The 14,192-nt window shown below is 35.5% G+C and overlaps 1 protein-coding gene across 1 annotated transcript; it reads left to right on the top strand.

The window, feature by feature from the left end:
* The first annotated feature begins 5,437 nt into the window (after nucleotides 1-5,437).
* On the top strand, nucleotides 5,438-13,827 carry LOC132558616 (DNA replication licensing factor mcm2-like). Its single transcript, XM_060223208.1, has 15 exons — nucleotides 5,438-5,446; nucleotides 5,938-6,146; nucleotides 6,458-6,630; nucleotides 6,790-6,875; nucleotides 7,147-7,321; nucleotides 7,823-7,932; nucleotides 8,213-8,530; nucleotides 9,008-9,142; nucleotides 9,476-9,667; nucleotides 9,915-10,259; nucleotides 10,650-10,973; nucleotides 11,145-11,300; nucleotides 11,921-12,103; nucleotides 12,654-12,809; nucleotides 13,062-13,827. The coding sequence occupies exons 1-15, from the start codon at nucleotides 5,441-5,443 to the stop codon at nucleotides 13,170-13,172; spliced, it is 2,679 nt and encodes an 892-aa protein (XP_060079191.1). The 5' UTR covers nucleotides 5,438-5,440; the 3' UTR covers nucleotides 13,173-13,827.
* Nucleotides 13,828-14,192: the final 365 nt, after the last annotated feature.

The following is a 14,192-nucleotide window of genomic DNA, read 5'->3' as shown; positions in this document are numbered from 1 at the left end:
ACCAACATAACCTATTCTCAATTGAAAGAACGTCTTTGTTTTCTTGTTATGAGAACTTGCTTCTCCAAGAACGGTAAACGGTACAAACACATTGTTGTTAAAAATACGTCTAAATCAAAAAAGAAATACACTAAGGACGAAATCGTCAAAATGATCGTTTCTGGCTGACTGGTTGACAACATCTTCGTCGAGTTTGGTTGAAAGAACTTCCAACAAGGCTATTCGCATATCTATGGAATTTCTGCCATGTTTGTCCTGTTTCTCTTTTTATGTTCGAGAAATTCTTTATCGAAGAGCTTATCAAACAGGTCCCAAAGACCGTTCAAAGTCCTACAATGTCACTTTCATATATATATAGATGACGTCTTGTTTATAAATAACAAGAGAGTCGTTTACCACGTCCATCCTACAGAATGAGAAATCACGGTCACGTCACACTCGTCTTTGTATGCCGCTTATCTCGATATTTTCCTGCAACGAAACCAACATAGACAGTTCTCAACCAAGTTGTGAAAGTGTGATGATTTCAATTCATCTATTGTGAATACTCCATTTTTAATGCCTTCATTCCTGCATCCCAATCTTATGTCGCAGCTGATTCGAAATTCAAGGGCATGTTCCCAGTCGATGAAGTAGAGTGCGCTTTCTCTTCCGGATTCGTATTCTTAGTTTTATTTTTCAGGAATTTCTATGTGAATCTTTCATTTGTTCATTTTTTGCTCCTTTGCTGTTTTTTGTTAATGTACGAACAACATACTCATTGTTTACCAATCTGCATGTTGTCACATTAGAAATTAGGTAGACAAAAATAATGACGTGTTAATTAAATTTCGGTTTTTAAGTTTAAATCGAACAAAATAAAGGGTAATCTGTGGCAAGGTTGCCATGATGTTACAACAGTAAGGACATATTAAGACGGTGTCCGTGGATGATGGGTCCAGCGACATGATGCTGACATGGGACAAGTCATTACCGGTAAAAAAACCCCACTAAAACCGGAAGTGATGTTTAGTCTCGTGATGTATAGGGGAAGATAAAATAACTTAATCCGAAAATCAGGTTTTAGTAACATATCAATAATCGTTGATGAATATCAGAATCAGTAATGTAAACTGATATAGTGTGACAAGCGCTGGCTTTTACCATAAAAACAGACACACCTAAAGGAAACGTAACAATTTATAACAGCCATGATGAACCTATCTGTTAATTTTTCGAGTGTGTGCTTTCCTGGTGTGGGCGTTCACCCGGCATTTTTCGTAGTGACTGGAGTCATAACCATGTGTCTCAATTTAAGTGTTTTTGTCGGAATGTGCCTATCAAAGTCGATCACCGAACAAATAAGAATGCCATTACTGAACTTGTGTGTCGGCGATTTCTTGATCGGTGTCGCTTTGTCTGTAGTTTTAATCATTGATTTCAGCCGTCAGCGTTGTTTTGCTCTTCAATTTCTGTTGTTCTTCTCCATAACTTTATCATCTACAGTGATATTTTTTCTGTCTATAGACAGATGCATATGCCTATACTTTGAGACATCCTACCTCATGTATGTAACGAAAAAACGGGTGCGAACGATATATTTAATTGGATGGATCTTCATAACCGTTTCGACCTTTATGCGCGTGAGTCCACGCGAAATCAATATTGCACCTTCCCAAACCATAACGTCACGCGTAGAAATAACACTTGTATGTTGTTTCATGTTGGTGCGTTTACTCACTCTGCTGTTTTCTCTTGGAACCTTACTCAAGATATGTGCTATTCGCAACAGAATTCCCTCAGTGAAAGGAGAGTTCGTTAACACGTTCAAACTTTTACTCATTGCATGCTTGTACCAGGCCATGCTTTTTCCTATTGAAGTGCATCGTTTAATCTGGGTTACCAGACCAGTTGAAGTGGATTCGTTGAACATTTTCAGACAAATTTCTGTAGTAATAATGTCGTGTACAGGTATTGTAAACCCTTTGTTGTACACGTTACGGTTCACTGAGTGTCGACTTTCTCTCTTGGTTGTCGTTTGTTGGTGGAATAAAACATTGTCACGACGAATTAAGTACAAAAAGAAACAGCTTATTGCTCCATTCCTCGATACAACTGACAGAAGTTCGCGGCAGAATCGTCGCGTAGAGGGTTTCCTACCATCTGATGTAGTATTAGAATCTACGCCAGCCGTCCACGAGCCGCCATCAAGACCGGAAACAGCCGAGCAGACGGTGTCTGTCATCAACGTACGTACCATCTGTAGTCACGAGCTCACCAGCACCCAAACTGATACCAGTCTACCTTGCCAATGAATAAATCGTTTCGGGAGGCGTGCATTTTTTTTATGCGTGGTACATTTAATTTTTGAGAGATTTTGCAATGTGAACTTACTATGTAACATTTTATAACATTTCACCGTAACTAATATTAGGATTTTTGTAGAACTGATTCCTTAGAACAATGGACATGGCTGCGTAAATGTGTTTCTCAATTCGAAGGGTTTTTTCCCATACACTTTATTTTTTTCTCGATAAGGTCATGTGATTAATCAGACTTTTACAAAATTTCTATACCTTCTGATCAGAGGCATTGTTTTTTGTTTTTGTTTTTGTTTTTGTGACAAAGCTTATCCCTGCGACATTGAAAATGGGCCAAAGTCATATACATGTACATGTATTGTCAAAACTTTGTTGGGCTTCCATCCGAGAAACTATCAGTGAAACATAGTTCTTGACATCTTGGTTATAGAAAAATAAACTTTGAAGAAATATTTTGACGACATACAGACTACGGACGCTGCTCCATACAGCATAGCATTTAGCCCGTGAATAAACAACTTGCAAACTGAGATTAACCCTTCTGATCTTTAATATTATTTAACACGTATGATTACATGACACGATAAACAGTGAGGATTAATGCTCTCCATAAACACCATAATCAATATATAGCCCTGTAAAATTATCCGATATACCAAGCAGAGTTTAATGTGCTAATGTTATGTGATATCTATGAGGATTATCGGTACCGTTAAACGTATATACATATACTTGGATGTTCCCTCTGTACCTCCGTATTACACAGCAGTAGGTATGTTGAGACCGTTAAAATCGATATATTTTGAGCGTCAAATTTGCTTTAAAAATTAAACATCATTGTATTTCCTTCTATAAATGTCTTTTTAAAATTTTGTAAGATTGTTACGGTATTTTTTTCTAATTCATTATTTGTGCCTGCTAAAATGGTCGTTAGTCAGACGGGAAAAGATAGAAAATTTATTAGAAAGAGTAAAAATGAAGTGATAGTAGAGAGGTTTGGAGATGGATGGAGTAGTAATACCTCATTGTGTTATTATATATGTTTAACGTTACTTTACTAGAGTTTCCTGTATTTTGGGACATTTCCCTTTGTGCTAAGATCCAGAATAGCGTTGTAATTTTGATGTAATTTATCTGTATGTTCTAACATCTTGTGAAGCGTGTTATTTATCATATTTGTTCTTAATTTTCATCTATTTTAAAACTCACTTTGATCATACCAAAATACATACTTCGAACATGTGTTTTGTTACATACAAACAAAATAATTTATGATATATGTATATATCTATATATAGATAGATATATATATATATATATACATATATCAATGTGCTTCTTGTTGTAATGTATATCTATATTAAATAAAGAATTAAATACTATTAATTTCTTTATGTCATTTTTCCCGGTTTAAGATGACCGGAAATAGTTCAATGTTGATATTTCAGAGTGATGACACTAAAAAATTGTATCGAATTACCAAATCGTCTGCGAAATAGGACTTCGGCTGCTGTGAGGATGTAAAAATGTCAGAATCATGTGATAAAAATGCGTCAACATAGGCTGTAAATATACATCAATACACGTGTTGATATCTGACGTCGTAGATGACGTGAGTTTATCACGTGATCGCATTCTTGACTGTATTCTCTTTCGGAAGAAAATGAAAACATTATATGATACTTTGCACTAAGCATTTCCGAAGTTTTTAGACCAACAGGAGTACAAGTTTTATGGCAATATCTTTTGGGCTTCCTGACCTATCATCAGCAGCTTAAACACCAAATCCATTGCGGACGCGATACAATGCCAATGTGCCATGTAACAACGGGCTTACCAGTGTATCATTGTTTATTGCCGAGTGTCAAATGGGCTACTTTGTTCAGGATATGATAATCGTTAATCCACGTCAAAGTATCATATTGGTTTCAACTTCATTGGTTGCTATGATACGCGACGCAGAGTGAAGAGAGAGAGAGAGAGAGAGAGAGAGAGAGAGAGAGAGAGAGAGAGAGAGAGAGAGAGATTTGAGCATTTAGTCATCTGAAACTTTGAGATGTTTAAAGAGAATAAAATGTTTGCCAAATTTGGTTTTGTCTGACAATTCATGGACGTCATTGTATACTCTTTTAAGACGTGGTCTTATCCAGTTAATTCTGTAAAGTCCCCCGACAGGAAGTATATGTGATAGAAATGGTTGACTAGTATCTAAATATCAAATGTAAAATATAAACGTTTGACGTAAATAATAGAAAGTAGGAATCACTGTTTTGACACGTCTGTTTATAATGTGACAGAAATGGTAGGCTGGAACGCATCATATTCCTGAATTAAAGTATAACATTATAACAAGTAGAATTAATTGTACTAGATTTTTACAGTTTTGTCAATGTATTGGTGCCTCTAACATTTGAACTAATATGTGGTTCGAAAGTCTACAAATGTGACCGTCAGTACGTACTATGTTGGAAGCCTTATTGTAATAATTTGCTTATGGTAATTAACACAAAATTTGCTGCAAAAAATGTCTTAATAAGCTTATAATTGCGATTAACAATTAATACAATAAGTGTAGCACAATGCCAAATACATGCACAGCGTAGACGGGACAAGGAAACCAATTGTTAAAAAAAAACAATATGAATTATGAACCAGTGGCGTAGCAAAACATTTTTAAGAGTGTATATTTTCTTTTTAAAAAAGTAGGGCAAATATATCTCAATGGAATTCGAGTGTATGTTTAAGCATACAAAGCATACATTATTGCTACGCCTCTGTGAACTATCGTGATATTTTCTTTTTAATGTAAGGACTGTTTGCCCGAAATTTTAGCTATTGTATCAGAGGGGATTCGGTGCCAAATTGCAAAGCGTTTGTCCCACGCAAAAGATATTTGTACATGAAAGCAGATATACCCGGCGTGTTTAATGCTGAGCATATGAAAAACTCTTCTTAAAACTGAAGAAATTCTGAGTCAGATTTGTGTGCGGACTCTTTATTCTGATAATGGTGTAGTGATGTAAAAATCCGAGACGTTTAAGTGTTAGTTCCGAATGTCATTTCACCCTTGAACTCTGGGTCATGAACCCTTATTTCCCGCGCTTTACGATCACGTTGTTTGGGAGGACACAATAAACAGGATGGCAGTGAGTATAATATTTTCTCAGAAAAACATGGATCTGTCGTGCATGTGTTTCATTTTTGATTTGAGCTTATTGTTTGATATGCACTGATATCTATGGGAAAATGTTTTATTTATTGAAATAGATCTAAATTAGAAAATAGTCCGATGTTTGTTGGGCCACGCCATTTTGCTACACTCCCGACATTTTCATTGTATCGTTCAAAATATAATGGTTTATGCTGTCCAACAATGTCACGATTGGACACTTTGCAATGATAATACACACGTAAAAGATGAGCTGGAGACTTTTTATGTAATTAAATTGATGTAAGTCACCAATGTTTTTCCATTTGAAATTTTTAGACAAAACACGCATGAAAAAAAAATGTATCTCAAATCTATGATTCTAGTGGGGTTTTTGTATACGATTTCTACGGGGTATTGGCCAAAATAAACCACAATAAGCTCCAGACAAATGTAAACTGATGCATAAATAAAATATTTGTTTCCCAGGAAGAAACATCTTCAGACCCATTTTCCACTGCTACCAGCCCCTCCAGACCCTCATCGAGAGGCAGGGGAGGGAGGAGAATTGACCCAATCACATCAAGTCCAGGTCGTGATCTTCCTCCGTTCGAGGATGAGTCCGAACTCCTGGGAGATCCAGCTGGAGAGGAAGAAGAACAAGATGGAGAGGAACTCTTTGGTGATCAACTTGAACAGTCAGTATAATATACATGCTTTAAAATTAATTTGAAATGCTTATGGGTTGGTATTTGTTCTTTTAGCACACTTAGCCATGTCAGAACTAGCAAGAGAAGTTTATCATTTTGATTGTTCATATAAAAAGGTTAAGCTCTGAATAAATAGATCATTTCACGAACAAATAACCATTGATACTTAAAAGAGATTTAGCCCAGATTTGATGACATTATCAGCCAGATTAAATGAATCACAAATCATGGTGATTGCTTCTAAATGATGGTAAAATTTTAAATCAAAGCAATACAGGTTGATGGTGGTTTGTTTGCAGAGACTATCGAGCGATACCAGCACTGGATGTGTATGATCAGGATGGCATGGACGATGAAGGAGACTTTTCAGATTTGTCCGAAACAGCCAGGCATGCTGCGGAACGAGAGATGCGTCAGAGGGAGCGAGAGGAAGGAATTCTTACAGGTCGCATGAGGAGAGGTTTAATGTATGGTAAGGGAATCAAATATGGATCTCATTCTTAACTCTTAAAGATTGTTCAATTTTGGCATAATTACTGATTAATTAAAATGTAAGACATAATAGATGTTTTAGAGTAGACTCCTTTTTTCAAAGTTTTGAATAAAGTCTGGTAAAATTTCAAATTTACAGAAGAGTCTGATGAGGAGGATGAAGCAGCTCCTCGAAAGAGACGAAGAGCTGAGCGAGCTGCAGAAGGGGAAATGGAGGACGATGAGGTAATGATAAATATTATAGTACCAGAGGTTTTGGCCATTGATCGGCCACATTTAAAAGCTGCTTGCTATCTACTATTTTGGAAACTGTTTTGGCCATTCTTTTCAAACATATCTCATAATATATCCACTTTAGAAAACTTACCATAGATTAATTCTATTTTATATTATAACAAAATCTGTTATTGAATTGTGGATAAATACATTTCACTTCCAATGCTCATCAGTTTTGATTATCGAATACATTTCTATTCCTACTTCGTTTTTTCTGCAGATGATTGAAAGTATTGAGAACCTTGAAGACATGAAAGGACACACCGTCAGAGAATGGGTATCTATGTTAGGACCCAAGACAGAAATCAAAAACCGATTTAAGAACTTTCTGCGGACGTTTGTCGACTCAAAGGGGCATAATGTGTACAGAGAAAAAATACGACAAATGGTTGAAGGTATATCCATATAACATTTATCTTTTAATCCTTAAGACACAAGTGACAATGTTCTTTTCAGTGTCTTATTATAGCACAATTTGCAAACTTTTTATTCTTGAGTGAAGTTTAGCTATGATAAGTGTATGATTTTATAAAGAGACAACTAGCCTCTTTGGTAGACTTGTTGAAATCCTGCTGACACGGCTCATATTATTTATATCCAACATTTACTTTATCTTTAATATCAATATGGAATTGTGCATTACTTTCTTTTAAGATTGTTTACCCTTCATGCTATTCAGAAATGACTATTTTTGATTGACTTTGGGATGAAGTTTTGTTAAAAATTATTTGCTGTACTTGGAAAAGGAGCCAATTTGTAATTCAATCATCACCTTTCGTGACTTTTTTTGTGTTAAAAATTATTCGTTGCACTAGGTTAAAAGGAGCCAATTTATAATTTTATAAATCACTTTTCAATTGTTTTAATGTTTAATGGAGGTTTTGTTATCTTTTTAGCCAACAGAGAAAGTCTCATCATTGACTATAACATGTTAGCTTCGGTAGAACAAGTGTTGGCCTATTTCTTGCCAGAGGCACCAACAGAAATGTTACAGAACTTTGACGAGGTAAGATCGATGACTAAAATCATATCCCTTTTACATTGACACTGGTTACACAATCTACCGTGTTACAATATTACATAATGTTATCACGAGTTTTGCTTTATTGAAATAGATTTCTGTTTTAATGGTATATAACAAAAGTGTTAAGATTTATTTATTATCAAAACATTTTAAATGGTTTATTAGAGTGTATTTGGAGAAAAATTGTACTTGAATTAATTTTGTTCTGAAACTACTGTACTAATATTTGCTTCTGTTTGATTTGTAAAATGGATTGTTTCAGGCTGCAAAGGAAGTGGTGTTAAGCATGTACCCCAATTATGAGAAGATCGTCAAAGAGATCCATGTACGGATTGGGGAGTTGCCTTTGATAGAAGAACTTCGTTCTTTACGTCAACTTCATTTGAACCAGCTGATCAGAACTAGTGGTGTTGTGACAAGCTCTACTGGTGTGCTTCCTCAGCTGAGTGTCATCAAATATGATTGTAACAAATGTAACTTTATCCTTGGTCCATTTTACCAGTCTCAAAACAATGAGGTGAAACCAGGATCGTGTCCGGAGTGTCAGTCCACAGGACCGTTTGAAATCAATATGGAACAGGTAAGTTTGTTTGGTTTGATTGTTGTCGAGATTTTATTGTTGTTGTCAAATTCAGATACCAAGTGTCCATGAATATTGCTTCTATTATGACCAGTCCTGAATACTTTGTACCTGAATTAGAAATCTTCTGTCCTATCAATCAGCACTAACATGCTTGTTTCATATCCCTTCTTTTGGAATGATTTTAAGGCTATCAGTTATAAGTGAAGATTGACTGATAAATAATGCAATAAACGTAATTGATGAAAAATGTTGAGAAAACAAATAAAAGTTACAAAATGACTCTTTTGAAATCTTAATTTTCTTTGAAAAAGTGTTTGGATACACATAGTTCAACCTGAATATCTAATCTATGCTTATCTTGTGTTGAATGGTAATTCTTAACTCCAGGATCATACTGTGATGTTCAAATTATTGATACAAGTTTGTTGTGTTTGTACGACATCAGTATTCCTTACAAATGTCTTTGTCTTTCAGACCATTTACAAAAATTATCAGAGAATCACATTACAAGAAAGTCCAGGGAAGGTTCCTGCAGGACGATTACCACGGTCTAAGGATGCCATTTTACTTGACGATCAAGTAGACATGTGTAAACCTGGCGATGAAATAGTATGTCAAGTTTCTTCTTTCTTTACTCCAATGTAAAAAGAAAGTTTAAAGTATATAAAGAAGGTTAATGTCATTAGCTTAAATTGTGGGAGTACGAAGTACATTTAGAAAGTTTTGAATAGGCTATAAAACTTCGTAGCATTTCAATTATGTCTTAAGAATAATTATCTGTTGTAACATATATTTTGTTATCATTGAAAGATATTTCTGTTGAAATATTGTATAAATATTTGCTTAACAGAAACTTAAGAAGATATGTGTATTTATGTATTTTTTGAATTATGATTTTTATATTATTCCATGTACAATCAACATCGATACTCATTGTTGCAGGAACTGACAGGTATCTATCACAATAATTATGATGGGTCTCTCAACATTGCCAACGGTTTCCCAGTATTTGCCACAGTTATTCAAGCCAACCACATCACAAAGAAAGATGACAAAATGGCTGCAAGCTGCTTGACAGATGAAGACATCAAAGCCATCATTCAGTTATCTAAAGATGAAAGAATTGGAGAACGGGTACGTATTTCAAATCTTGGAAAAATTTGGTTCCAATGTCATTCACAATTGGGATTTAGGATGTTTTAATATTTATGGGGTTTTTCATGTGATTTCAAAAGTAAAGTCTCTCTCAGATGAATGATAATTATGGCAATGGAATTGATTGAATATAACAGTCAGATGGTTTATCACAACAGTTTAAAACGCTTCATGTGAAGGTGAAAATAGATTTTCATTACATATTTTCACAAATATTTGTTTTTAGATCTTTGCAAGTATGGCGCCATCCATATATGGTCATGAAGATATTAAGCGTGCACTGGCTCTTTCTATATTTGGTGGAGAACCTAAAAACCCTGGTGGTAAACATAAAGTGCGAGGTGACATTAATGTTTTATGCTGTGGAGACCCTGGCACAGCCAAATCCCAGTTTCTGAAATATGTGGAGAAGACGGCACCACGGGTAGTGTTTACAACTGGTCAAGGTGCCTCAGCTGTCGGTTTGACAGCTTATGTCCAGAGAAACCCAATTTCCAAAGAATGGACTTTAGAGGCAGGAGCTCTAGTGCTGGCAGACAAAGGAATATGTGTGATTGATGAGTTTGATAAGGTAAAACATTTAAAGAACGACTGATGTAGTATACTAAGATCTGTTCCAGAAAGTTTATTGCACAAATTAATAACTTAGGAAGTTTTTTCAATAGCAGAGGATTTAAAGCAAACTGTAATGTTAGTATGGCTGTGTTTTCTTCTATTGCACTTGTTGTATGGGATGTTCTCTAGCTCTTTGGTCTGAAGTTTTCATTCAATCAAGGATTCATAAATTTTGCTGGAAGGGTCATTGTTCATTAAAAACAAGGTGTAATATAAGGTGTAGAAAATATGAAAAGTAACCTCCTGACTGATAGGAGAAATGTTGAAAAACTTAGAAATTTAAAGCTCTTTTTAATTGGTACCTTGTAATGTGTGACAACTTTTAATTGATTTTCTTCCCTATTAGATGAATGATGCTGATAGAACAAGTATACATGAAGCCATGGAACAGCAGACCATCTCCATTTCCAAGGCTGGTATAGTAACCTCCCTTCAGGCCAGGTGTGCTGTGATAGCAGCAGCCAACCCTATTGGTGGTCGATATGACCCTTCACTCACATTTTCGGAGAATGTTGATCTGACAGAACCAATTGTGTCCCGATTTGATATTTTGTGTGTGGTGAGGGATACTGTGGATCCGATCCAAGATGAGAGACTTGCCAGGTTTGTTACCGGTAGCCACATGAAACACCACCCAGATGCTGGCGAGACACAGGCAGATGAAAATCTGGTAAGTGTAAAATAGTATTTACAGATGAAAGATAAACTCCCTCATATAAATACTCTTCTGTTTAGCTCGCTATAATTTCTTTTGAAAGCTGTTCAGTAATGAACTGGACCAAATAATTTCTTGACTGAGAAAGAAAATATGTCTTAAATGCTATAATGTATTTTTGTACAGAACATGCTGAACACAAGTTCCTCTGTGGAGCCAATTCCTCAGGAACTGCTTAGGAAATATATAACCTACTGCAAGGAGAAGGTTCATCCCAAACTTCACCAGATGGACCAAGATAAAATAGCCAAGATGTATGCAGAACTCAGAAGGGAGTCCATGGTAAGTCAGGAAAAAATAAGTTTCATTTAGCAATTTAAAAGTTTGCTTTTTTTTCAGCTCGCAGATTGAACAAGAGCATAGTTTTTAAGGGGAGAATGTCCATTGACTTTCCAGTTTGATATAAACGTTTGGGTGACTTGACTAAGTTTATATGGTTACAGTGGTTGTTTAAGGAATGGATTTGAGGCTTCTGAAAAACAATCATAGTGACAGATTTGATTTTCAAAAATTTGTCCAAGAAAGCAAAATGTTATCTTATACTGTCCTCATGTATACGACAGTCCTTCATCTTGAGTCCATGTTATCTGTTGCTGTCCACATGTATACAACAGTCCTTCACCTTGAGTCCATGTTATCTGTTGCTGTCCACATGTATACAACAGTCCTTCACCTTGGGTCCATGTTATCTTATACTGTCCACATGTATACGACAGTCCTTCACCTTGAGTCCATGTTATCTGTTGCTGTCCACATGTATACAACAGTCCTTCACCTTGAGTCCATGTTATCTTTTACTGTCCACATGTATACAACAGTCCTTCGCCTTGAGTCCATGTTATCTATTGCTGTCCACATGTATACAACAGTCCTTCACCTTGAGTCCATGTTGTATTTTACAGTCTACGGGAAGTATTCCCATCACAGTTCGTCACATAGAGTCCATGATCAGAATGGCTGAGGGTCATGCCAAAATGCATCTCCGAGATTATGTCAACGAAGATGATGTAAACATGGCAATCCGAATCATGTTGGAGAGTTTCATCAGTACCCAGAAATTCAGCATCACCAGGACCATGAGGAAGGTATGAAATGTCATTTATTGATCGTGATCAGTTAACATCACTGACCCCAATTTGTGTCCTGATGAAGCCCAAGTAGGGCGAAACCGATAGACAATAAAATCTATGAATCCGACCTCTCCTGCCTGTTGTGATTGATCACCACTACCCTTTGACCCCAATTTTCTTACAGACTTATTGGTTGAAGGTCATGTCACATTGTCTCGTGTGAAATGGTTTATCTAGAAGAAATGTATGTTGTCAGAAGTTGATACTATTGATGTTTTAGATGTTGAGTGACTTGTATACTGTTTGTATTTCTGAGTAATGATAATTGTCACAGAAGTTAGTTGCTTCAAAGAGTAATGTATCTTATTGTAATCATCTAGTAACTATTTTGTGTAAGACAATCTGTAACTATCCAAAGTAACACTATTTATTTGCAGATGTTCATTCATTACAATGAGTGAACTTTATCTCAGTTGTTATTTTGAGTAAATCTAACACTGCATAACGATATTGTTTTCAACTTTCAGTCACTAACTTGAGTAACACTATTTTTATTTTGTTGCAGACATTCAGTCGCTACCTTGCCTTCAGAAAGGACAACAATGAGCTCCTTCTCTTCATTCTCACTCAGCTGGCTGCTGACCAGATGTCATTTAACAGGAATAGGTTTGGTATGGAGCAAGAGTCAATTGAAATCTCAGAGAAAGATCTTCAGGATAAGGTTAGTATACCAGCTATTACTATTAAAGCCATACTCCTCAGTAATCACTCAAATTACTAGTTCAGTTAATGTCATCAACCCACGGAAATCATTGAAAACAGATTCTTTTGACTGGCAAAAGTTTTCTAAAATTATTGATAATAAACCTGTTTTGACTAAAATTCAATGCAAGTACTTCAAAAGGTGTGATCATGAAGAAGAGAAATTTGTACGAGACATACATTAATCGCCAAATTTGCTATCGTTTTCCAGGCTCGACAGATTAACATCAGCAACCTGGCATCCTTTTATGACAGTGACATCTTCAAATCGAACCGATTCTCTCGTGACTCCAAGAGGAAAGTGATCATTCAAAGTGTGTGAAATGATGAAAGAATTATGACCTTGTTAATAAAGAACAAATAATTTAATGTGCTCCTACTGGACAGCCTTCCTCTCCAGACTGTTCAGTACAGACTGAATAATTCTGAAATCGAAATTAGGTCTGAATTTAGGATAAGCTGACTCGATAAAGGTCTCACCAAGGAATTGTGCTAAAATACAAACACAAAATGGACCATACTATATTCCTGATACTGAGCTTTCTCTGCATTAGAATGCAGTATTGGAAATTGGAAAAATCTGAGTATTCCTGCACATCTAAATTTAGGATGCCCTGGGTACAGGTTTAGTTTGTTTACATTGTGCTTATAACAAATATGAAGTATCCATTCTGTCCATGGACCTTGGTATGTTCCTGAAACTGAACACACAACCAATTTAAGTTCTGGTAAAAAGTTAAAAAGATTGTTCAGGATTTCAAATACTTGTACATTACAGAAATGTACATCAAACTGTGATTGTGTAAATAATTTATACATTGATGATATTTTTGTTGTATATCTTTATCATAATGTTATTCGGCATGTGCTATTTGATCCTAAATTGTCATCAATCAAGTATGTAAAAAAGAATTTTGAATTGACATGTACATTTAATATTTTTATGTTAAATATCTTTGTCTGAAGGATAGAATAAGGGATTTATTTACTATTCACTATCAACTTAGAAATATCTCCTTTGAAATAAATTGCAGACATACAAATTGGTAAAATTCTTTTGTTTTATTCTTTCCTGGCCTAGAAAATCCTTGTCAGCTCTAGAGCAGTGTCATTCCTTAAGGGAATTCTATCAAACTTCATATTCCTTTAAAGGATTATAATATTGTGGACAAGTCTGAGTTTAAAGGGTTGTAAGGTCAAGGTCAATGTTGCGAAGTGGATTTAATCCTTGAAAATTTTTATCAAACTTCGGGAAGAGGAAAATGATCAGAACTAAGAATAGGAAAGCGAGAAGAGAAAAATTGAAGTACAGAAAGCTGGCATGTCGGGTAGTTCCTACATC

This window comes from Ylistrum balloti, unplaced genomic scaffold (assembly GCF_031769215.1).
Source record: "Ylistrum balloti isolate Yb309-2 unplaced genomic scaffold, AGI_CSIRO_Ybal_v1 Utg370800, whole genome shotgun sequence".
Lineage (NCBI taxonomy): Eukaryota > Metazoa > Mollusca > Bivalvia > Pectinida > Pectinidae > Ylistrum > Ylistrum balloti.
The sequence above is the reverse complement of the archived record's forward strand: the minus strand, read 5'-3'. Positions and strand labels throughout refer to the sequence as shown.

Coding starts and splice junctions, on each gene's coding strand:
- LOC132558616 (XM_060223208.1), top strand. Junction 6,147..6,457: donor TTTGGTGATCAACTTGAACA/GTCAGTATAATA, acceptor GTTTGTTTGCAG/AGACTATCGAGCGATACCAG. Junction 10,260..10,649: donor TGATTGATGAGTTTGATAAG/GTAAAACATTTA, acceptor CTTCCCTATTAG/ATGAATGATGCTGATAGAAC.